Source organism: Chinchilla lanigera, unplaced genomic scaffold (assembly GCF_000276665.1).
Source record: "Chinchilla lanigera isolate Chin_1 unplaced genomic scaffold, ChiLan1.0 scaffold00089, whole genome shotgun sequence".
NCBI classification, from domain to species: domain Eukaryota; kingdom Metazoa; phylum Chordata; class Mammalia; order Rodentia; family Chinchillidae; genus Chinchilla; species Chinchilla lanigera.
This window is the reverse complement of record NW_004955490.1, coordinates 5,633,907-5,658,211: the sequence shown is the minus strand read 5'-3', so window position 1 is coordinate 5,658,211 and position 24,305 is coordinate 5,633,907. Positions and strand designations below refer to the sequence as shown.

The window sequence follows — 24,305 nt, the reverse complement described above, 5'->3', positions numbered from 1 at the left end:
AATGGCTAAGCCTTCCTTGATGGCAGAAGAAAGGGGTCCTACTTCATTAGGTGATTTCCTCTGGATAGCACTGCTACTGTCCACCACCCACTCACAAAAGGAAATGCCCAGTGACTACTGACTGACTGGGGAGCTATCTGGAACAGGCTTAAACATAGCTAAGCTCATAGCTGTCGGCTGTTAACCTCTTTGTAAGAAGTACCATTGAGAAAAAGATCCTGGGATAAGGCTGACAAACAAACGAATGACAGCTTGCTTTTAACATTTTATTGGGTAAATGACTTTAAAAGGTAATAACAATAGTGTCAAAACTACTACATTATCTTTCCACAGCCATACCATACAGACCAACATAAACCTTCTCATATTTTTTCTTTTTTCCCATTTTTAATATTTTAAAGCCATACATATCATATAAAATGCCCATTTTCAATAATTTCTTTAAACTATTAAGCAATTAAATGTGGAAGGAAGGAGGACCTAGTTATACTGGAAGGGGTTTCAGGTAATCTGTGATTCTTACTGTAATCAAAAAACAGGTTACTAAGAAAGAAGGAAAAGAAGAGCTACTCCAGGTAGCTTTTTGCTCATTACAAGTCTCACCATTGCATCACCAAAAACTCATTATGCTGGTGACCGATTCAAAGTAATTTGAGGGAACATACAAAACACTAAAATAACTTAGAAACTAGATCCAAATATTTCAAAAGTAATCAACTTTGATATACAAAAGCAGTCACAGGTGGTTACAAAAGTTTATTTTCTCAGTGCGTCTATGTACCAGCGCAGTTACTGGGTCCAGAGCAAAATAAAAGGTTCATTTTCTTTTGAAACAGTAATAAAAAAACAAAGAAAACATATCTTTGTATATAAAGGATCAATGCTGGTCTTAAGAATAATGTAATCAGAAACCCTTAAATCGAGAGGCACACAATAGGTTTCTGCTTTTAAAAATAAAAGTCACCAGTTTATTTAAATGGAGGAGGTGCTCACACTCCTCAAACTTAATTCAGTTTAACATCACTAGCAAAAATCACTTAGAAACTGTACAAAAATAAAAAAGTTAACACATTTAATCCTGCAAGGTTTTTGTAAGGACTGGAAGGCAGGCTTTTGGAGCAGCATGTGGGCATGGCTGGGGGCTTCTTTGGTTTGCTCTAACACACATAAGAGATGGAATCGATTCCAGATGACAGTTTCGAGTTTCCTGCACATTTGAAGACAATAAAAGAGGCCAGTATACAAACTTCCGGTGTGCTGGGCATTAGGACTCTATGCACTGGACTGAAAATCTTAAAAACTGCTTTAAATGGGGGCGGGGCAGGGGAAGCAAGCCTTGCACTTCCTCCATCAACTTCAACAAGCCCTCCTGGCAGGGGAGACCAGGGAGGGTAGTAGCACAGTCCTGTGCAGTCAGAAGGCCACTTAAGGGGTGGGGGAAATAATTGTTCTCTCTGAATCTGGTACCTGGCTGTTTAAGAACAAGAAAACCCTTCCAGAAATGGAAGCCTTTCGCTACATACACGAAAGTAAAACACATGCTATTTTGCAAGAAAGAGGAAAAATACCCAGTTGCATTTGAAAACAGAAAACTTATATGGACCTAATTAACATTTAAAAGGGGTTATGTAAACTTTGTGCTACTCCAATGAAGTTCAAGTATTACTTCTGAGCTGTTTAAAGATCACTGAACTTGTACAATATTCTGGTGATAAGAGTGAAATTCACATTTGTGTTTCTGAACAAATAAACCACAACTGGCTAGAACACAACCTCTGCAATATTAGAATCTTCGTCTGAGTTAAAGACACATGCTACATATTTCAACATTTTCAAAGTTAATTCAAACCACATATTTTAACAGCTTCGTAAATACAACAAAGGTGAAAGGGTCTAGCGTTTGTTTGAAGCACACCATTACAGTTTGTATAACACCCTTTACACTACAAAGTCTTTTAGTCAACAGCTACTTAAGAGACAAAAATGCACTGTGCATCAATTTGAATACAAAAGGACACAAAACTATCCTTTTGCCCCAAGCCATGGTGGGGAATATTGCTGACCTCGTCCTTTGAAGCCTGCAGGATGGTTATTTCTTCAGTATAACATTATTACACCGGTAAGAAAATCTGTATAACATCTGCATATATCAAGGATTAAAAAATCTGATATGATTTTAGAGTCCGCATGACCAGTCACGTGACCTGCTCAAGATTGAATAGCACCGTTAAATATATAAACACACACATATGTATGCACGTATGTGTAAGTTATATGTATACACGCACACATATGTGTATGTAATAGATCTCTTCTTTAAAAAAACTTCTAACCATAAGCTCATCCAGGACAAAGAGCCTGCTGAACTGATGAGATGATGGATAAGATGGATTTCACAAGAATATTGGTCTATTTCGTCTCTCTTTAGTTTGTTTCATTTTATCTTTTTCTTTTTTTTGCAGCAGACAATATCACTCAACTTGTGCTCAGTTTCCCTATAAGGGCAAGAAAAAGTCTCCATAAGGTAGCCACTTTTTTCTTATACTGAAAAACTAATGTACTCCAAAATGCTCCCAAGTAGAAATGACAAGATTTAAAATCCCTTTCTAAAGCTCACCAGCTAACTTTTTCTTTCCTTATCTCTGGGTTCAATGGACTGGCTACCCAGGCTGCATTTCAGGCTAACAATTGGCTTCTTAGTTAAGGCATCACAACTGAAAACGGTTATTTCAATAATGGATGCTGTGGATGAAGGAATATCAACCAACTCCTAAGAACTCTCATCAAAAACTAAAGCAGTACGCTTTGCCTCAGTGGCAAGCAGGAGGAATTCAGCCAGTATCTCACAAACTGAAAAAGGACTTTTGAATTCTGAATTAGCACTCTGTCACCTGTCACAGCTATATGCATTTGCTATATCATTTGATACTCAGTTGACATTTCTTATAATTTAGAATATATATTCTGCAGCATACTTTTACTCATCACTTGATATACTGATTCCCTGTTTGAAAATATTATATATTTTCCCCAAATATATTTATCTATCTACCTACCTACCTACCTATCTATGTCTATATATATATATATACTACCATAACGCGAAGGTCACCTTCCTCCAGGAACTGAGTTTTCTGGGGATACATGTATGGACCTCCTCTTGATACCACTAAGTTCTCTTTGCATCATGGGAGAATAGCCCTACAAATGAGCTAGGCTGTAGCTACAGCACATCTGAATGCCAACTCCATCTTTATAGGTTTAACATAATTATCTTATCAACATAGTAAACATGTTTCTATCAAAAGTATGTAGTGCAGAAAGAGATTCAAGCTATTTCATAGTATCTCTGAAATTCTAGTATTGTTCCATGACAGACACACATATCTGAAATCATGGCATATATCAACTTTTGCTTCACTACATTATCTTTCCCATATCTTTAGATGGTAGCTAAAATTGACTCTGGCCAATTATGACTTATGGAAACCTAAAGCTAACAAATTTAAATTAATATAAAATAGACAAATGTCTTTTTGGTTATTTGCTCAAAATAAATTTTTTCAGCTAAAAAAATACTTCAGCATAGGGAATTTGTCTAATCTGTTGTTTCACACACTGAAACAATAAAATTTTAGAAGAATATTTCTCTCTAAATTGCCTTTCTTCTAACTGCTCTTAATTCCACTTCATTATACTCTTCTCAAAGGCACTAAGTTCTGCATCTGCTCTCTAATATTTGCTGCTCTTCAAAATGATGTCTGTGGCCTATTTGTAAGGCAGTCTATACTTTCTAAAAACAGTGTTTTAATTTGTAAATTGGTTCTATAAAGTGTTGAGGCAGTCTCGTCTATCTGTGATAGCCAGTACAGTAGGCATAAATGGTTTATCGCTCTGTGACGAGCCCTATCATGGACCTTCTACTACAACTAAAGTTATAGTTTAACCATGGGGAATACATAATCTCCAGGACTGAAGACTCAGATTCTAAGCTCTCATAGCAAAGGGAATTTTGGGCAAATTAATGAGTAATATACAAATACCTGATTTTGATATGAATTACTCCCAAACTTAGCTATCAAAAAATAACTATCTTACTGAGAAAAACTAAAGACAATCCTAAAAAAAAATTGAAAATCTGCACACTTTCTTCCATCCACAGTTGAAGGAAGGAAAGAAGGAAGGAAGGGAGGGAGGGAGGGAGGAAGAAGGAAGAAAGGCGAGAAGGAAGAGGAAATAGAAAGAAGGCAAGGACAGAAAGACATAAACCTGACTGAGACAGCAAAGCAAAATACTACTATTGTAAGGAAACAAAACCCAAAACGTTATATATGCTGCAAAAACCCCAATGATCTAAGAAGAATAAAACAATCTTAACAAATGCCATTTTCCTACCCGTTACCATGATGATCTTAAGTGATGATATTGAAGCGTCACCATGGCAACGGAAACTATCATCATAAAATGGTACAGTAAAAGAGATAGCTAGACCAAGAAGGTGTAGAGTCTCCTGGGAAGAAGTCTGCAGAGAGGCCCAGTGACTGGTTGTGCGGCTCAGTGTCAGGAATAATGGTTGTATGGTGGAAGGGGATGTCCAATGCCATTTTGGAAATGATGATGCTGGCGATGAGCTAGGTATTCAGCATAACTCAGGGTCATCTTTTCACTACGGTATCTGAAAGAAAATTGAGGGAGAGAAAAATTAAAATCAAGAAATAGGTGATATGCCATTGTCAGAGCTATGAAGACTCAAGAGATAATTTTATAGATGAAGAAACAGAAGCCTAGGGAAAAGCAGTGACTTTGCTCCCAGTCACACAGCTAGTAAGTAGCAAAACTGACACCAGCACACAGGAATCCAAACTTGAGTCCAGTGCTCTTTCTGTGATACTTCTTGTTTTAAGTTGCTCTAGGTATTTAATTACCACTGGAGTCCAAGTTTGCTAACGGGAAGGAACAGGGAAGGGTCAACCTTTTATTATAATATATACATCTCATTCACTGGAGTCATTATCTTCGAGATCTGTCACTTGTCCCTCTTTGATCTTTTTCTGCCAAACATCTACTTAATTCTGATATAAAAGTCTTCTCTCTCCCCAGTGTCTAGCTTTCTTTTCATTGACACATTTCTCCAAGGAGTAACATATAGTTTCTACCTTCAGTCTCCTTTTCCTACTCTTCCCTGGCCAGGGCCCCTTAGCTTCTGCTGCCACTCTTCCATGGAAGCAGCTCCGCAAGTTTGGCCTTTGCTTGTGGTTGACCTTCCCATTATGGTACCACCCCTCACTCTCTTTCTGAAGCTCTCCGTCTTGCGGGTTCTCCTCCTGCTTCTAATGTCTTTGACTGCTCATCTTACCCTTGCTTTGGAGAATTTTCCTAGTTTCTATCCGTAGTTGTTGTGACTCTATATTCTGTCCCCTTTGGTGAACCCAATCCTTACAGCTTCAACAATGACCTCTTTACAGATACCAGTCAGTCACTTCTAGTCATGCACTCTGCACGTGTACAGCAATCTACTCAACATTTACATTTATTTATAAAAAGGCCTTCAAATCCAGAACCGACACATATCCCCAACTCTGTGTTTCCCACCTTGCTTGACAGGATGACCTTTTTTTTTTTTTTTAAATCTAGATTAAAGCCTTACTTATTTCTAAATGGTGACCAGGTCCTTTCATTTCTTCCACAATGTTTTCACATCTGACCCTGCCTTTATTCCTATTCCACTACCACAGCTCTGGTTAAAGACCCTCCATTACACTTCTTTGGAATCCTGCCATAGGTTCTCAGATATCAGCAATGTTTCCTAGTTCATTTTCCTGTTCCCAGTTCCAATCTTACACTTTCCCCAGGCCATCTGTTTGAAACCCTATACTGCCTACCAATTACCTATACAATCTGCAGAAACTTCTTAGACTACAACAGTAGACCCTCCACCGCCTGCCTCGATTTACCTTCTCGGCCATATTTTCCTCTAATGACTACCTTCCTTATGTGCATAGAGAGACCAGCCAAATCAGACTATTTCACACTCCTCAGAACTTACTTTGTACTGTGCCATCTACGTGCCTGGACTCACAAAGTCTTCAAGGAGTCCCTTTTTTAATTTTCCACCTGTCAAATATTCCACCCATTCTTCAAACTCAGTCCTAGATCCAGCTTCTCTTTGATACCTTCTGTTACCTTTCCATACCCTCTTGGGATTCCTCTTTCCAACATTACGATCTTACATCATCCATCATATTCTGCCCTAGTGAAAAAATTATTTTCTGATACAAGTTTTCATTTCACAGCTCAAGCTGGCCTTGAACTCACTAGGTAGCGGGCTGGCCTCCAACTCAATCCTCTTGTCTCAGCCTCCCAAGTGCTGAGCTTACAGGCGTATGCCACCACGCTGGACCTTATAGTAATTATTTTCGTACATGCCTTTCTACTCTCCTCAACTGTAAACTCAGTGAGAGCAGAAATTGGGTATTTTCAAATCTGTAACTGCCCAGAGCTGAGACAAGTCCAGTTTCAGACTACAAGCACTCAACACAGTTTTCTGGAGTTGAAATAAATGGAGACCACAATCTATTTCCCCACAGTGTTTGATATTGTCCCTTTTAAATAAATATTCCTACTATTCCATGATGCAGTTTATTTACCATTCAAGTTTAGCTTCATTGTGTTTTTCAATGAGCTTCTGTGGTGGATTTATCACCAAAATTCTAAGGTTAAATTCAAATTTGAGGACTATTTATCAGAATCCTAGGGTTCTGCTAGGCAATGTCAAAAGCTAGCCAATAGCTTACTCTGGTACTTTCTCCAGGAGCAGTCTCAAAACTGTTTGCACAAAGCCAGAATAATCACACAGAGCTAATGATGGGAAGGGTGGGCTCGTTCACCATACAAGCTTTACTGCCAAACAGAGTTTAATTATACCTACCATCAGTATCACCCTGCCATTTATTTCCATTGTTTCGGAAAAGGGAAGCAAGTATAGTTAGAGACCAAAGAAATCAAAGGGATTAGCATCAAAATATATTGGTTAGTCTTATGCCAGAAAATGGCTTCGGTACCTGGTCAGTTTTATGGTTTTCCTGAATTCATTAGTAATTGGAGCTTTGTATCCTCCCTTCCTTAGTAAGGAGTCTATGGTCTGAATGTGGTCCCATCCTGTGGAGAGTCAACCAAATAAAGTATCAGTCAAGTACATGTAACAGGCACCTTTGGTTAACTACAAAATGACTTTGTAGACGTCAGCTAGCACTGTAGCCAATGCCATCAACTCCTTTGGTCCTAAACACAGTCATACACAAGAGCTACAAAGGCAGGTTCATCGTTTACCTTAAGCTCTAGCTATTCATAATGTCTGACATTGGCTTCTTCATCTCAACCACATTCAAAGGCAAGGACTCAAGAAATTGGCAAAAACTGCTCAGTCAAATCTCTGTAACAAACTACAATCCTGGTACTCTCTAACAGTGACATTTCTAGAAAAGGGGGAAAGGCCTAAATGTTGTGCCAACTCAGTAGCATTTAAGGCTCCAGCAATTGCTGGTCTTAACGGTACCTTCTGTAACCCATCAAGTATATTTGTGTGCAATATTCAAGAGCATTTTATTGGCTGTGACATGGATGATATACTACTAATACTGAGGCCCTCTCTTTCTTTTTTTTCCCTCTCTTTCTTATGTATGCTTTATGGAGTATATGTATACTGTAGGATTAAGCATTTTCTAAAGCATTTCAAATAAATCTTCACATAATTGCCTTAAAGGTTTTCTTGCTTAGGAGTTCAATAACATTAAATTTTTCCTGTTATGTATCTCATATTTATTTGATAAACATAGGAAACAAAATCTAAACGTTTTCTGATGAGAAGAAAAGCTCTATAAAAGAGATACTCATTTCAACAAATATGATGACAGAATTTAAAGTAGACAGAATACTATAAAGTGAAGTTATTTTATATTGCAGTGTTTGTTTATAAAGGTCTCTGCTATGTCTTGTGAAATAAAATGTTTGGTGATTAGGAAGTGCAGACCAACACTTCATGGATTCACAATGCTCTGAATAGTAATGAGAAATCTACACTCTTAATATTAGAAGAATGAGTAATGGCAAGCACCTAAGAATGAAACATTGGATACTGACAGTGACAATGAACTATGTGGCTGACTGTCAAATTAAAGGCTTATTTAAGCTACAACACTACATACGGCACAATGGAATAAGAGAAAATGGCATTGCAAATCACCAGCAAGTTGTTCCCTAAAATGAAACCCAACTTTAAAAAATTTTGCTTTTTTCAAAGTATACATCTGTGAGTATATGCTGTCAAACTTCAGGACAAAGATTCAGCTTCCATGTGAATGATTGACCGATCTGATACAGACATTGCAGTAGTAGTGATGGAAGAGTCTTTTCTAAAAATTTGATACTGGTCAATTATCAGACATAACTGCAAGGTCAGATATCGCATTTCAATTTGTGTATTTATTTAAATTCTTCAACAGATCATATGAAATAAAGTACAACAATGACCTTGCTCCTTTGCAACCTCCGGTAGGTAGGTGGCGGTGCGTTTTGATCCTTTTTCATTGATGAATTCTATTCTAATGCCATGTACACCCACCTGAAAGAAATTGGCAGCTGTATTAGTACATTCTTCTTCATAGAAACCAAAAGAAAAGGTTATAATTTAACTTTCAAAAGCATGTAGTTTTTCCTTTCCCCTGGTTTTTAGAAGTACATATCAGTTTTCTCTTTCCAAAGCTCTGACTTTGGAATTGAAGGCCATTATCATGGCCATAGAGACTAAAAATAGTGATTTGCACGCGCCCAACACATGCCGGGCTATGCTATTTTGTCTAGAAATCGGAAACAATCATTCTGGGACTTTGTGTAGAGTAAGACAGTAGATGGCAATGATCCTGCCTCTACTCCCAAATCGAGATTCACGGCAGTAAAGAACTGGACAAAGGGAACTGACTTCAAAGGGATAGTAAACAACCATCCTGTTTTGCAGGTACAATCACCACTTCAGGTTACATTCTAAAACTTCCTGTGCTGATCCCCTTCCAAACTGTCTAGTATAGTTAAGGTTTTGGCTTCTATGTAGCCAAAGCAAACACTTTCAGATAAGACTGAAAAAACAAGTGGACAATAATCAGATTGGACATTACACAGGACCTTTCAGTTTAAGAGCTAAAGACACCAAATCACTGTGGGGTGGGGGCATTTTTGCAGTTTTTCTAATACCCTAGCCAAGAAACTGGACCTGTTTAAAATGGGAAACAAACTTGTGATACTGACTTAAAAAAAGGTAGTCTTCTAAGTAAATGTGGGCACTTTCTTGCTAGTGTTCTTAAAAAGTAATGTGCTTTTTCACTAATTATCATATAGTCAAAAAGAAGCTGTCCATTCCCTCATATCTCAAATGAGTAGTTTGTAGAGCTAAAGAAAAATCATTCAGGGCTGGAGATTTAGCTCAGTGGCACAGCGCCTGCCTGGCAAGTGCAAGGTCATGAGTTCGATTCCTGGTACTGGAAAAAAACCAAAAAAAAAAAAAAAAAAAGAAAAATCATTCAAAGCTCTTAACTACGTTATAAACACAAAAAAGAAATTTTAAAAGCATTAACCATCCCATTCCAGTCTCCCAAATCTGTGTATGCCTCAGACCAGTGGTTCCCAAGTGGGCTATAGGGATGACCAAGGTACTGGTGGGCAGATGGAAGATCAAATGAACATCATTCCCTGGGACGGAGGCTTCTTTTCAGCATATGTGAGAGAAATCGTACACCTTTATTCTTTCTCTTTTTATGGATATAAAAGCCTAGAAGAGGAAAAGGGGTCAAAGAAAACCTCTTTGGTGCTTTTGCCCTTAGCCTGAAACTTTCCAATTTTTCAGGGAATAAAAAGTCCTCTGAGAAATCAATTTCATTCTTTCCCAGGGTCTTCCCCATATCTATCCATTAGAGCCTGTCAGATCTTTTGAGAAGTTTATGTTTTTTATTAAAACATATCTCTGTGGATATGTTTTTATCAATACTCTTATTAATCTCCTTCTGCTAAAAATGAAACTAGGGCAGCACTTAAAACTAACACAATAAGGCCTGCCTCCCATACCTTGTGGGAAATGACTGGACCGCTGAGACAAAATATGAGTGCTTCACTATCAGGCATCTCTCTGATAAAGGACATGTACGAATCTTGCCAGTGCCTGACGTAGCACTGAAGCAAAGAAAAATTTGTAACATTTCCTATCTACTGACGTCCTGATCAGTGACTTGGACATGTTTTTCTTTAACAATATCAGATTCTGCATCATTTGTTTTCTAGAACATACAGCATAAATAATTTGTGCTCCATCATCCACTGAAGCAATTTTTGAATCTTCAACTCCATTCATCAAAAATTAGTCATGCTAAAGTTGAAAATAATTTTGGTTTTATTAAGAAGTCTAGTCAAAATTGTGAGAGGAAGAATGTCTCCTTATCAGTGAGATCAAAGTGTCAAACAAAATCAGTGATACTTAACTGGCAATGGGTGGAAAGGTAATTTCAGGAGGTTTCATGCGTCAGCAAAAATAGTTTGGACAAAAAAAATAGCTGCCCTGGTAATTTTTATCCTAGTTGAACTACATAACCTTTCATAACCATCTGAGCTTTGACAAACTATGGCTCTGTATTTGGGGATAGTGATTTGGGCAAATGGTGGGGAGGGCAATTTAGACACATAAATCCTTCATAGGAGTATATTCTGTGTTCTTCAACAAAAATGTCAGAGATTTTAAAGGCTAGTAATTTAACAATTAAAATAAGTGAAGACTGATTGTATAGTATGTGAATAAAGTTTTTTACATGAGATTAGGTCCAAAGTGAAGAACATATTGACTAAAATAATAATTACTCATGAAAAGACTATTTACTTTTGTATTTTGCGAAGGCCCCACTGTCAAATTTGATTTAAAAATCAAACTTCTCCCATTTGGTTTCATAACACAGTTATGCGTTTTAACTCTTTTCTGGGTTCCTATGATTCTGAATAACTGAAAGCCCCCACAAATTGAACTGTAAGCATGGTGATTTTCAGGTGAATCCTTTGTGAGAAATAATTTTTGTCAGAGGTCAAAAATATATTCCAAAAATGTATAAAGCCAAAACTAGAGTGACTCGTTTTTTCAACTGATAGAATCAGAGAACGGGAATAATGTTCTTAACAGAATAAAAACATAATAACTTGTTGTCACCTGTTGAACAAGAGCATTTTCTTTATTCTTAGAACGAAAACTACTGCCAAATGGTCACGGTGCACAGTCAAAACAGGAGAGTGGAAAATTGCCTGCTGTGGAGAACAACCAATTCTGACCAACCTGTGGAAATAACTGGCTGTGCAAATTTAGTCATGTGCACTGAAGTGACTACCCAAACCAATTGCATATTGTGTCCGGCAGGTGTCTGTCACAGCAGCAACTCCAAAACGCATCACTCATGCATAAGCAGTGAACGCTCTCTGTCACGAACTGGAAAACCCTGAAGTCCAGCAGCATCCCAAAAGGCAAAGGCTGAGGTTGGCAGTGATACCCGCTTGATAAGAGATGAACTAGCAGCTGGGATTCTCTGAAGCAGACCTGCTCTAAAACTTTATTGCAGTAGCTTTCTATTTCTAAGGATGGATAAGGAGACAGTATCTGGGCAAATTATGCCACCAGACATACCCCTGACTCATCTTGCCACTGCTCCAAGTACAGGGAGGTAGCAAAGACTGGCAACTTGCAAATCTAGCCTTAGAAGAGTCTGCACTTCATTTTCAAAATTACTAGAAAGTCTGAGAGGAAAAAAATGCTTTCAAGGCCCATCAGATGTGATAATACAGTATTCTTTTAATCATGACTGCACTTTTGCTAAGCAGAGCTATAAATCAACTCACATGGTAGTAAATTAAATGTAGGACTTATAGATAAGAGGATATGGAATTAAACAGAGCTGTGTGCTGAGAGAATATTATGACCAGTTCCACAGATTCCTATTTCATGCTAAAAAGAAAGCCATATTTATTCTGGATCATTCCATTGCAAGTGATTTTTGTTAATGCTATTACACAATCTTTTGTTTTTAACGTTGTTCAGAATGATTAAATATCAAGATTAATGTTAGGACCATAAATTTCTATCTTGATTATTCTGGAGTTGATCACTCAGTTTGAGGATTATGCAGCCCCATCTCCATCCGGCCTCAGCTCCATCCTCCTTCCTCTCTTGCCCATTTCTCTACTTGTTCATTCCTCTGTCCAAGGGCATGTGGGCACAGAGAGTAGAGATACACCCAAATTAATCAATTTTCCTACATAGTAAAAGGTTTGGTACGAGAAGAGATTACAAATAATAGCTAAAATGAAGCTTTGAGACTGTCTGCAGGTTTCATTTATCCTTGTTATCTGGCCTCTTGTTAGAAATGTGGCTTCACTTAAAACTATTATCCTCTAATGCAGTGACCCTCAACACAGGAGTATTTAAAAAGTGCCCTCTTCCACCCCATTATAATACATGGTTCATGTTACATTCCTCACGATTGCATAGTCAAAGTTTAACATTCCCTCGTCTGTTGATGAGGCAAATGTTAGTCCTGTAATCTGCTAGCAGCACTACAAAAGGGTATCACTTTTACCTGTGCAAGCTGCCAATATGAATAGGCTGAAACATGAAAAAAGTCAGCTGGCTAAAAGCATAAACGTGTATAAATTGTAGTACTCTGGTTAAGTCAAATAGGTTCCATGTTGCAAATCTCTGACCACTTTACCGTCATGGTACTGTTCCCCCAAACCAGATCTGCCCTTGATCACATCCTGGCCAGCAGAACCAGTCTACTTTCTCAAGTGGCCATACTATTGTGGACAGTACCGTAGTCAGTCCCACCCTTTCCTGTTTTCAGAACCAAATGCTGAGCTACCTTGTAAAAATACGGCCATGGCTCAGTCTCATTTTGGGAGTTCATCTTGCATAACAGCAGGAGGTCAAAGAATTAAAAAGTCTGACATGTCTTTTTGCATGAAATCATTTGGCAAAATCTGCTTTGTATTTAACAACACAGCCAGTTACTGCCTATTCACATAGACCAACCAGCCAGGCTCAATATGATAGTGCCACTGAATTAAAATGTATGACTTAGTTCCTACTGAGAGCAGTTCAGGATGTTTGGCACACCTAACTTTTTGAGGCTGGCACCCCAGAAGACTTACATGTGCTTGCACAAAATAGCCCAGGGTACCACAGACACAAACAATGATTGGGGCAGTTCATGGGTTTGACCCAGAGTCTGGTGTTTATTATATTCTTAGGAAGAAAAAACCATGTGTGCTAATTCTTTGAAAAGCACACAACCCATACTGTGGCACATTCTCCTCTTGTATTCATTGCCTCACAGAACCTTCTGCCCTATCCTAGCTCAGCCTTGTGAAAATAGTTACTCTTTCTGTTCCTACTGAATGTAAGTAAAAAAGAGGAAGTACTTCAAACTAGGGTTTTCTACAAGTTTATACTCTCAAATAATTCTTGGAATAAGAATAATGAAAAGTTTAGTTGTATAGGCTCATAATGATTTGTGTAGTTTCTACTGAATCGTGCCTCCCAAACCTGATACTACCAAAAAATAATTTAGACTAATTATTATCTAGATCTGCCTACCAACTCCTCATACTCATGACTGCATCACTTTAATCCAGCCACAGATTTGAGAAGTCTAAAGTTTTGCAGGTATCCATCTGATTGATAAGATCCTTTCAGAATCTGTCCAATTTATATAATTTGAATAGTGTTGCTAAAATTTAGCTTTTTGGCCCAGCAGCTTTCAAATTTATTTATTTATCTTTATGAATTATTATTATTATTATTTATAAAATGATATACAAGTGTGCAAAGAAAAAAAGCCTTTAGAAAATTATAAAGGAGAAAATAAAAATGACCTTTAATCCTAGTACTACCCAAAGATAACTCTTACTTTAGTGATTTAAAATGGTTTTCTTGGGGCTGGGGATTTAGCTCAGCGGCAAAAGCGCCTGCCTGGCAAGCGCAAGGTCGTGAGTTCGGTTCCCGGTACCAAAGAAAAACCAAAAAAAAAAAAAAAAAATAAAATAAAATAAAATGGTTTTCTTCTAAACCAGCTGAGATACCACCAAGAACTACATTTTAGACTGTTTTGATCCACTGCCTGACCAGTTCTAGCTATCTTTATTTTCAAATACCCTTTGAAGAACTTTTAGAAGAAATACTAGAAATATAAATAAATCAAAAAGGGTAAAGGACTGCAAAACCATCACTTAGAGACAAGTAACCTTTTAACATATTCTAAAATAAAAATTCTGCTTTATCATCTACCTCTGCTGCTGGAAGGTTCTGTTTTTCCCCCTTCATTCTATTTTTTTAAAACAACTGCAAAGGTCTCCTTGACCAAAATATTCATGTGTCACTCTGCCCTAAAGCCCCTGCAAATTGCCACTTTTATCTTAGAAATTAGTTTAGTCTCCATGGACCAGGTTTTGGCTTTTGCAGAACTTACCCAAGGACTAATCAGTATAATTTGATTTATGTAGACATCTTCTCTATCAGGAGTGCAAGCCTGCCAGTTTACTCACAGTAGCTATAGAGCAACAATCTGATGACATTTATTTTTACTAATAACTGACACATAGCAAGAAAATACCTGAAATTTCTAATAATCACCCCCAGGAACTTTTAAAGAATTGGTAAGATTTTAAACAAAGTAAGATTAATGAGGAGGTGCTCTGATAAGCTTTGAAGCCAAACATGTTTATATATCATTTGTAATGAAAGAAACTGTTCTTACTCTACGGTTTGCAGAGAACAAGTGAACGTTCAGAGTATAATTAAGGAAAAAACAAATTTCCTGTAATGATTAATTATAATGAGTATTCTATAAAAGTAAAACACCCTGAACCTTCCAAAAGCAAAGTTCAGGCAACACAGGTGACCTTTAAATAAAAAAGCCTGCTTTTCATCAGAAGTTAGAAAAAACACATTCATCCTATTTTTAAAAGTGATGAGGGAGTGAATTTACACATGAGAAAATTAAAGTTATAAAATTTTCTCAAAATCTAGAGATGTGACTTAGTTCACTTTCCAAAGGCTGGAGGGGGATGATCTCTTGGCAAACATATTCAATATGAAACACTGTTTGCCTGATAAAAAAAATTAAGAAAAATCTTATTCAAGTTAGAACTATACATCGAGTATCTGACTCAAAATGGTGTAACTCCCTCTACAAAAGAGATTTCTTCTTAAAAAGTTATATGTGGCTTGAATTTAAGTAAATAAATTAATTTCAAAGTCACGAGGAAGACAATAAAGGAACCCCACCTATAATGAGCCCTTCTACAAAGCAAAGTATCTACTTTCTAAAGTGAATAATTCTTCCCAATGTATTTGCATCATTTAAGTATATTAGGTTGACTTAAAACAAGAGGTAATACAGTAACAAAAGCATCGTTAATGGCTTACAATACTTTCCTTCCTAAAGAGAATTATTTTGTGAAAAAAGAAATCTAAAATGTACAACTTTTAAAACTGCACTATTTTTTCACTGTTGTTGCCTACACTTAGGTTGACAATGACCATTTTAAAAGTTAGGAACCTCTTCTTAAGACTTCTAAATGGCCACTGGTGATTCATTCTCTGGGCATAAAATGAAACAGAAGCTATTTTACCAAATGGAAAGTAATCACAGAAACACAATTTGCCAGAGTTCAAAAAGACCTTAGATAATGCCTACTGCAACCTTTAGAAACTGAGGTCCAAAACATCACAGGACTGGGCAGTGAGGAGCAGGACTAGAACCTGAGTCTCCTTGTTCACAAAATTCAGGACATTTAGGAACACACACACACACACACACACACACACACACACACGCAAACTGCTGGGAGAGAGACAAGAAAAGCGTTTGTGGATTATGGAAAAAGAAGCATAAAAACTTTCTCCCACCAAACATCACACTGAAAGGAAAGCAGGAAGCAACTGGAGGAGCCCTGAGAATGAACTAAGCTGCCCAATTCACTAACGCTACTAGCAGCTAACGGAAAATTTATGCATTAAATCTCCTAAGAAGTTCCTTTACTCTGTACATCTTGTTTCTTCACTGGGCTTCTCAAACACTGACTTGATGCCAGTAAATTCTTTTTAGATGGTCAGGAAGTGTGAAGCATTTCTTTCCCAATGCTCTGCAGCATTTAAAACTACACTTAAAGTAGAGCATTAAGACAAAGACTAAATTACCACCCTAACAGTGATAGTGAAGTCTTATACAAAAATCTCAAGGTCCCTGGAAAAGTAACTGTGAAAAGTATATTCCCTGTATATGAAGCCCATATTTAAAAAAAAAAAAAAAAAAGGTGAGCCGGGTGTGGTGGTGTACACCTGTAATCCAGGCACTCGGGAGGCTGAGGCAGGAGGATCCTTAGGAGTTTGACACCAGCCTGGGCTACAAAGTGAGCCCAAGCCAGCCTGAACTGCATAGCAAGAACCTGTCTCAAAAAGACAATAAATGAAATAAAATTAAAAAGGCGGGAATTTTACAAGATAGGCACAATATGGCTTACAATATGGCTTACAATCATGGCTGGGGAAAAAAACAAGGGAAGAAACAGAATGTACACACCTAGAAATCTCTTCACTTGGGGACTCTGTGATTCATGCTAACCATCTGTGTATGAATGGGAACTCTGTTTTCAGTGGTACATTAAGAAAAGCTAAAAAATGTAAAGCTATATGAAGGGGAGTGAGGATAAAAAGGAGAACCTTAACTTCTATATGGGAGGTAATGATGCTAGCAAATTTATTCATCGCATCTGTTTACTCTCGTGACAGTTGTTACAAAAGCACCCTATTATTAACTGCAACTGAATGCATCAGAAATGGAGCTTGATGTGTGCTTTAGAGGTTGTTTTTAAAGTGAAGTGCAGCTCTGCATTTCTAGAGTCCAAAAGGCTCATGTACAAAGACAGATGCTTTGGTACTTTATGGACTGAATGAGACTAGGGACTTGGGAGTCTAGTTTTACAGTCCTGGGACTATAAAGATTTTGGCATCACACAAAAATCACTATGGACAGCCTCACTCAGCATGTGTTTATTCCATGCAAGTATTACCTACTAAAAAAAACAATAGTCTATCTTAGGACCACTAAGTATTGCCCACGTGACAGCGATATCAGTGATCCAGAAAGCTAGATTTAGGAAAGAACATCTTCAGGTTCATGAAAATGTCTTTAATCTCTTTAAATATGATCTAAGAATCTAGTTTAAAACACACAAAAAAATTCTGCATGCCTTCAAGTGATTTTGTCTGTAAAACTAAGAAATAAAAGATGCCTGATTATAATTTAGAAAATATTTTGACTTCCATCAGCAAAGTGCTACATTAGCTTCCACAGCATCACTGGTAGCATACTTACAAGTTCTTTTACAAAAAGCTTACTCATTCATATCATCCTGAAAATGAGCAGCTATGAGATGACATGCCTACAATTATTCCTCAAGCAAAACTCTACTTATTGTATTGACATTGGCTTTACATACTTTCAGATTATGTTTTAAAAGGAAACATGGCACCCCAACAGTTTAACTATATTAGTCCTAGGCTAGCTGTCACTTAGGAGGGCTCCAACATGCTGCATGAGTTTTTCTTGTTTTCTAAAGCACCATATCTGTCAATCATCCTGTCATTCAGAATTAAGATATGCTGACAACCGAAGAGCACAGAACAATGGTGACAAATTTTTGTGTTCAAATACAAGACAGATCGTGTTGGGTTTCTCCATAGGGGAGTAATTTCCCTCACTTAACAATCATTTTAGCTTTGCATATAGATATTTCAGTTAATCAGTTAATAAACATTTTTCCCCAAAATCACTCTTTATCTTCACACATACAAGGGCAATCAGTAGATCATGATGTATGCAATGATGAGTTTCTTAGAAGGGTAAGGGCACTGATCCAATGTATGTTTATAGCCTCTTGTGGATGATTTGGTTGTTTTTAATGACTATGGCATTCTGATTTCTTGAGAGACTAGTTACAGACACTTCTTTTAGATGTCTTAACTACTAATTTGAGAAAATATAACATATGAACTGATTACTGATCATTCTGTCGATTCAGTATTGACTTGAAATCAATTATATCTTTTTGTGAAATCATTTATCAAATATTCTACATTGAAGAAGTGAAGTTACTCTAGTCATTAAAATAAACTGCAAAGTAAATCTTACTTTCCTACTAACATCCATTATAAAACCAGAGATGTGTTATATGACCGAATGACAGTTCCAAGTAGACTACATCAAAAACCTTGAACAAAAATACAGTTAGATAGTAGGCAGTCCTGTAGCAATCCATTTGCTTCCTGGCAGTCTGAAAATTAGGTGGCTATTACTACTAGCCACGTGCCTCATCCTCATGAGCACAAGGATGTCTCTCGTGTTAATGAAGTTTCTTATCTCTATTCTTTGGGATTTTTAGGCTATACTAGCTTTCTGTTTTGATCTGGAGGGGACTTTTACCCCTTTATTTAGGGATTCAATAGTAGTAATATAATTCACCAGTGGGTGTCAAATCTCAAACTTTTCCATCAGAAAAACCCGATGTTAGGGGCTTCTGCTTACATAAAACCCCATCTATCTTTGACCTTAAATTCTCTATGAAAATTCTGCAGTAATCTTTTTGTTTTCCCTTATGACATAAACACATATATAACTTTGCATTTCATGTTAAAATTAGATACTTATGGTGAATAGGATATTTTATTCTTGGAAGAAAAGCTGTACTGATTTGACAGTGTAAAATTTCTCAAAGTGAAATGTATAATTTCTTAATATAAACTGACTTCTCAGAAAGGAAATTCACAATACAAATTAACTACATACAGAGATAAACAAAGACTTCCCCTTAATTTTCTTTTAAATGGTAACCATATATATATTCAATATAGTCTTAGATACATAGCCAAGTATGTACATTTATTGATATAAACACATAAAGAATTAAATGAAATAAAGTTATCTGTGGGGATCTAGTTTCAGGATTCTCACCTTCCATTCCAAAACTGATGGATGTTCAAGTTCCTGGATGTATAAAATGTTACAGTACTTGCATATAACCGACACATACTATCCTGTGTACTTTAAATCATCTCTAGATTACTTAAAATAACAAATATAAATGCTATGTAAATAGTTGTTATACTGTATTGTATCTAGGGAATAATGACAAGAAAAAAGTCCATAAATATTCAACAAAGACTTAAATTTTCCGTATTTTTGATTTGTGACTGGTTGAATCTATGCATAGAGAATGCACACAATATGGAGGTTTTGAACACTATATTCCAGAGTGTTAACAGTAGTTTTCTCAGAATGGTGTAACTATGAAAGACTTGCAATTCTTTATTTATACTTTTTGAATTATTAAAATTTTCTTCTTCACTAAATGTAAATGATTATTATGGTCAGTTTGTGTATGTGAAATTTATTTTCCATTTTTGTGTTAAAATATACATAACAAAATTTACCATTTAAACAATTTTGAAGCATTCAATTCAGTGGTATTAAATACAGTCATAGTGTTGTGAAACCACCACCACCTAAAATTCCAAAACTTTCTCATCACTCCACATGGAAACTTTGTACCCATTAAGCAGTCACTTCCCAACCACCCCTCTCTCAACCCCTGGCAACCAATAATCTACTTTCTATCTCTATAGATCTCACCAGTCTGGATATTCATATAAATGGAATCATGGTATGTGACCTTTTATGTTTGGATTCTTTCACTTAGCATGTTTCTAAAGAGTTCATTCATGTTGTAACATACATTAGTACTTCTTTTTATGGCTGAATAATATTCAGCTGTATAGATATACCACATTCTTTTTTATCCTTGTATCTACTGACAAATATTTAAGTTGTTTCCACCTTTCATCATTTTGAGTATTACTGTTATGAACATTTGTGTGTAAACTTTTGTTTCAACACTTTTAAAAAATTCCCTGGGGCATATATGCAGGAGTAGAATTTTATCAATATAATTTTCAAATGCCTTTAATCCCACTTTGGCATTCTGTACTTAAAGTAACAATGCTTTTTCAGAATTGTTAAAGATAACCCTTAGAATATCACATAATAATATTTCATTTTCAATTACAGTGGTACATATTTAAAGAGCAACTCACATCCTTGTAGTTAAAATGTAATTTTCACCCTCATTCTCTGAGCAGAAATTTCTCTTGTGCCAACTACTTGAAACAATGGTAAGTTAACTGAATAGTCTTTTCCTCCTAGCCTACCAGTTCTAGGAGCATGTAATTCACTTATAAATGCTTGCACATTAAAAGTACAAATAAATATTTTTTGCTTCTGTAGGAAAGTATCACTTAACAGACAAAAATATTTAAGCCCTAAATTTTTATATATTAAATATGCAAGACTCATAAACAACATAGAATCTTCTAGAAATTCAGGTTTTCAGAGAGAATAAATTGCCCCTGAAAGAATATACTTTCCACCTTCCTAACAGAAAACTGATATATCTCATGAACATAAAAGCTCAATAACATTAAGGTTAATGACAGTACTTGAAGGAACTGAAGAAGATGCTGATTTACTTTGTGCTTATCCATACCTATATAACACCTATTTAATGCTTTCCTTCTCCTGCTATACACACACACATTTATACAACATATGCTCATGAGTGTCATACACACATATCTGTGCTTAATGTCCAAAGTGCTGTACCTACAAAGACAGTGGCAGTAAGGAAGGGTAGAAACATTTCTGTAGGTTGGTCATCTAGATGTTAGTCTTCTTTCCCTATTATTCCCACCCCCACCTCTACACGTACTGCATCCTACAATCTAGAAACCAGAAATAAAAATTGGGCTAGAGAAGGGGGTACAGCAGCCTTAAATCAGTAAAAGAATTATCCAAACTGTAATATATAATATAAATAAAAAGGTGACATGATTTGGGGCCATTTAAAAATAAGGTACTGTAGAATATGTCCATAAAGCAGTAAATTTTCTCTTTAGGAAAAACCAAATAGGAGCAACAAACTTAAAGAAACTATAAGGCAAGAAATTTTAATTCTACAGAAGGTTTTATACATTCCAACTTTGCAAGGATCATCATTACTGAATTGTTTTATTTCTTCCTTTACAAAAATCCTAAGATTCAATCTGTTTTTTTTTAATCTTTTTGAGACAGGGTCTCACTACACAGTTCAGGCTGGCCTTGAGCTCACTTTGTAGCCCAGGCTGGTCTCAAACTCGTAACGATCCTCCTCCCTCAGCCTTCTGAGTGCTGGGATTACAGGTTTGTGCCACCACGCCCAACTCTAAAATGCAGTTTTATATTCTGATAATGCTCTACCAAATCCTACCACAAAACCCAAAAAGAACTATTTCACCCTACTCTGCGCAGAAAAGTTTTAAAATAGCTCTGGCATAATAATCTACATAATGAAGATTTTTTCAAATGAATATCAAGAACTTTACAAATGTGTTGTTTTGTGTTTGGAAAAAATGATTCGCCGTGGAATGAATTTTCTGAAACATCACAAGGCATCAGGGCAGAACCAAAAATACAATTCAAGTCCAATTAACTGTGAAGAAAGTGATCTGGCTAGAAGGCTGAATATCTCAGTTATCAAAGGTGATGGTCCTTCCAAAACAGCTGTTGAATTAAATCATATTATATCATAATGATACAGTACTGTCATTTCTGAGCAGTATGAAACGAAACATGCTTTCACTGCATTCCCATTGTTTCAGTCCCACAGCATTTGTTTCTTTGTATTTTGTAATATATTTCTACTACTTTTATACATGTAGCTCAGTGCCCAGTATATAGCTGGCACTTAGGAATATGGGCAAGTATGTGCATGTAAAACTTCATATACATGACTATCTCCTCTCACCCACTAAAGCAAATCATGGTGAGAATCTCTGAACTTCATTAGAAGCTAAACCCACATATTAAAGACAAATGAAATTATCATCAATAGAGGCTTCTCTGACCATGGCAGAGATGCTCTAGGTAAGTGGCAAAACTATGGCATGTATGCTGCAGTTGGCTGTTTGTTAACATTTAGAACTCTAAAAGGGTCACCATCACTGGTGTAGATAAAAAGTGTGTAGATTAAGGTGGTCAACAATGCATTCACATTATTTAACTCAGTTAACCGAAATTCTGGCATTTTATGAGCTGATTTTCCCCAGCGGTACATTATCTTAGATAACTCCTCCTTCTTAATTCTCAAATCCATCCTCTGACGCCCTAATCACTTGGTAGCAGTTAAACATGAGTGCACTGAAATGGAAAGAGAGAACTACATGCTAGTCAGTTCTTACTACTTATTAACAGCTTTTATGAGGCGCTCTGATGAGGCAGTAGGATAAAAATGAAAGACCAAATGCAATGAGGGGATTATAACAATACATGGAACTCTGTTTTTTATAAAAAATTTTCTTTATTCATATCTCATTGTTCAACATTGAGGTTTATTCACCCATGAGAATGGGTTGAAAGAGTTACTTTCTGAGCCTAATATCTACTCAGGCATCACCTTCAATTTTCTTTTAAAATTTTCTATAATCTTACCTCCCAGTCCAAATAATCACAGACATCTTCAAAGTTAGTGAGCAGAGACACTGAGCAGAAAAGCCGTGGCAGCTCATCCCTTGTCATTGGGGGAAAACGGCTATCTTTAAGGGCACTGTTGAAAACAAAAGAAAATATTCAAGCAATTACTGGATAGGAAAGTTTCTAATTTTAAATGTAGAAAATCATTGGAAAAAGGTAAGAGTTTAAAAAGAAACAGTAACATATTAAAGATGCCAAAAATCTTCAAATGTATCCAAAGCCTCCAAAGATTTTAGATTTTCATTTAATAGATTCTGTTTGCCGGCAATTTTTGTGACTACCTCAATTGGAAAGCGAATGATCAATTAAATTTCCTCTACAGCCATCTCTTGATGTCTTTCTGTATTACTTGCAGAATCTGAAAATATTTTATTTCACCTTGAGGGAAATAAAAACCAGACTAGTGGAAACTTGTTGGAAGACCCCTGGATTTAGTGTTGTTGTTGTTTTGGGGGGGCACATACACAATCATATTGTTAAAATAAAATCTTTATACTAGATTGTCCAGTTACCACAGAACTCAAAGAGTTCAGAAAAAGATAAAAATGTCATTTGTTTTATTTTTTAATTTTTTGTCTTTTTGAGACAGGGTCTCCCTATGCAGTTCAGGCTGGCCTTGAGCTCACTCTGTAGCCCAGGCTGGCCTTGAACTTGCAATGATCTTCCTGCCTCAGTCTCCCAAGTGCTGGGATTAGAGAAAAATGTCATTTTCATTAAGCAAGAAAAAAAAAAAGGAAAATTCAAAGAACATGAAACTTGTGCAAATTATAGACTAAAAAAAAAAACGGATTATGTGGCCTTTATAAAGGATAACTCAAGCTATGACTCAAAAATTGTGGAACCACAGGAAATTGGACTAATCTAAAAGAAGTATGATTATGAGACCATGAATCCAGCAATGTATTTCTGAGTACATCAACCCTGATTGGATCCTTTATTCAAGTACTGTACAGTTTACACAATGCCAAACTCTGGAAAAAATATACTGTAAAGGACAAAAATTTTAGAAGGCCATGATTCTTCCTGCAACAGAACAGAAAAATCACACACACACACACACACACACACACACACACACAATGTGTTTTTTATACTTTTATAAGAAACCACTTCCTGTTCAAGAAAAATAAACACAACTCTGATTGTCCACTATGTTCATGGTACTACTGGCATTCTCGTCATTCATATTCAAAAGTCCTACACTTTTTTCACAGATAAATCTTCAGAGGGGGCTGGGGATTTAGCTCAGCGGCAAAAGCACCTGCCTGGCAAGCGCAAGGTTGTGAGTTCGGTTCCCGGTACCGTAGAAAAACCAAAAAAAAAAAAAAAAAAATCTTCAGAGGTTAGAAACTTAGACCAGCTGCTTGAATCATAAAGTTTTATGGCCTTTGAATGTGATTCAATTCATTTTTCAGTGACTTTCTTATTGTTGAATTTTCTAAATTTTCTATTCTTTCCTTTGCACTCACCTACTGTGTTTGTATTTTCAGTGCACTTTGGTGTACACTATATCTTGCTCTACAAAGGAAAAGGCTGTTAGGAAGATATAACAATATTACATATTTTTTGGTTTTTTTTGTTTTTTTTTTTTTTTTTTTTTTTTTTTTTTTT

At 36.4% G+C, this 24,305-nt stretch overlaps 1 protein-coding gene across 1 annotated transcript in view; it reads right to left on the bottom strand.

Moving 5' to 3' along the window:
* Nucleotides 1-252: 252 nt before the first annotated feature.
* Nucleotides 253-24,305, bottom strand: part of Ammecr1 (Alport syndrome, mental retardation, midface hypoplasia and elliptocytosis chromosomal region gene 1) — a 119,515-nt gene continuing 95,462 nt past the window's right edge. The window contains exons 3-6 of the mRNA XM_005404657.2: nt 22,653-22,767; nt 8,530-8,620; nt 7,062-7,158; nt 253-4,675 (exon numbers count right to left, since the gene is read on the bottom strand). Of these exons, the coding sequence (XP_005404714.1) occupies nt 4,561-4,675; nt 7,062-7,158; nt 8,530-8,620; nt 22,653-22,767 (418 nt within the window). The 3' untranslated portion in view covers nt 253-4,560. The remainder of the gene's footprint in view (nt 4,676-7,061; nt 7,159-8,529; nt 8,621-22,652; nt 22,768-24,305) is intronic.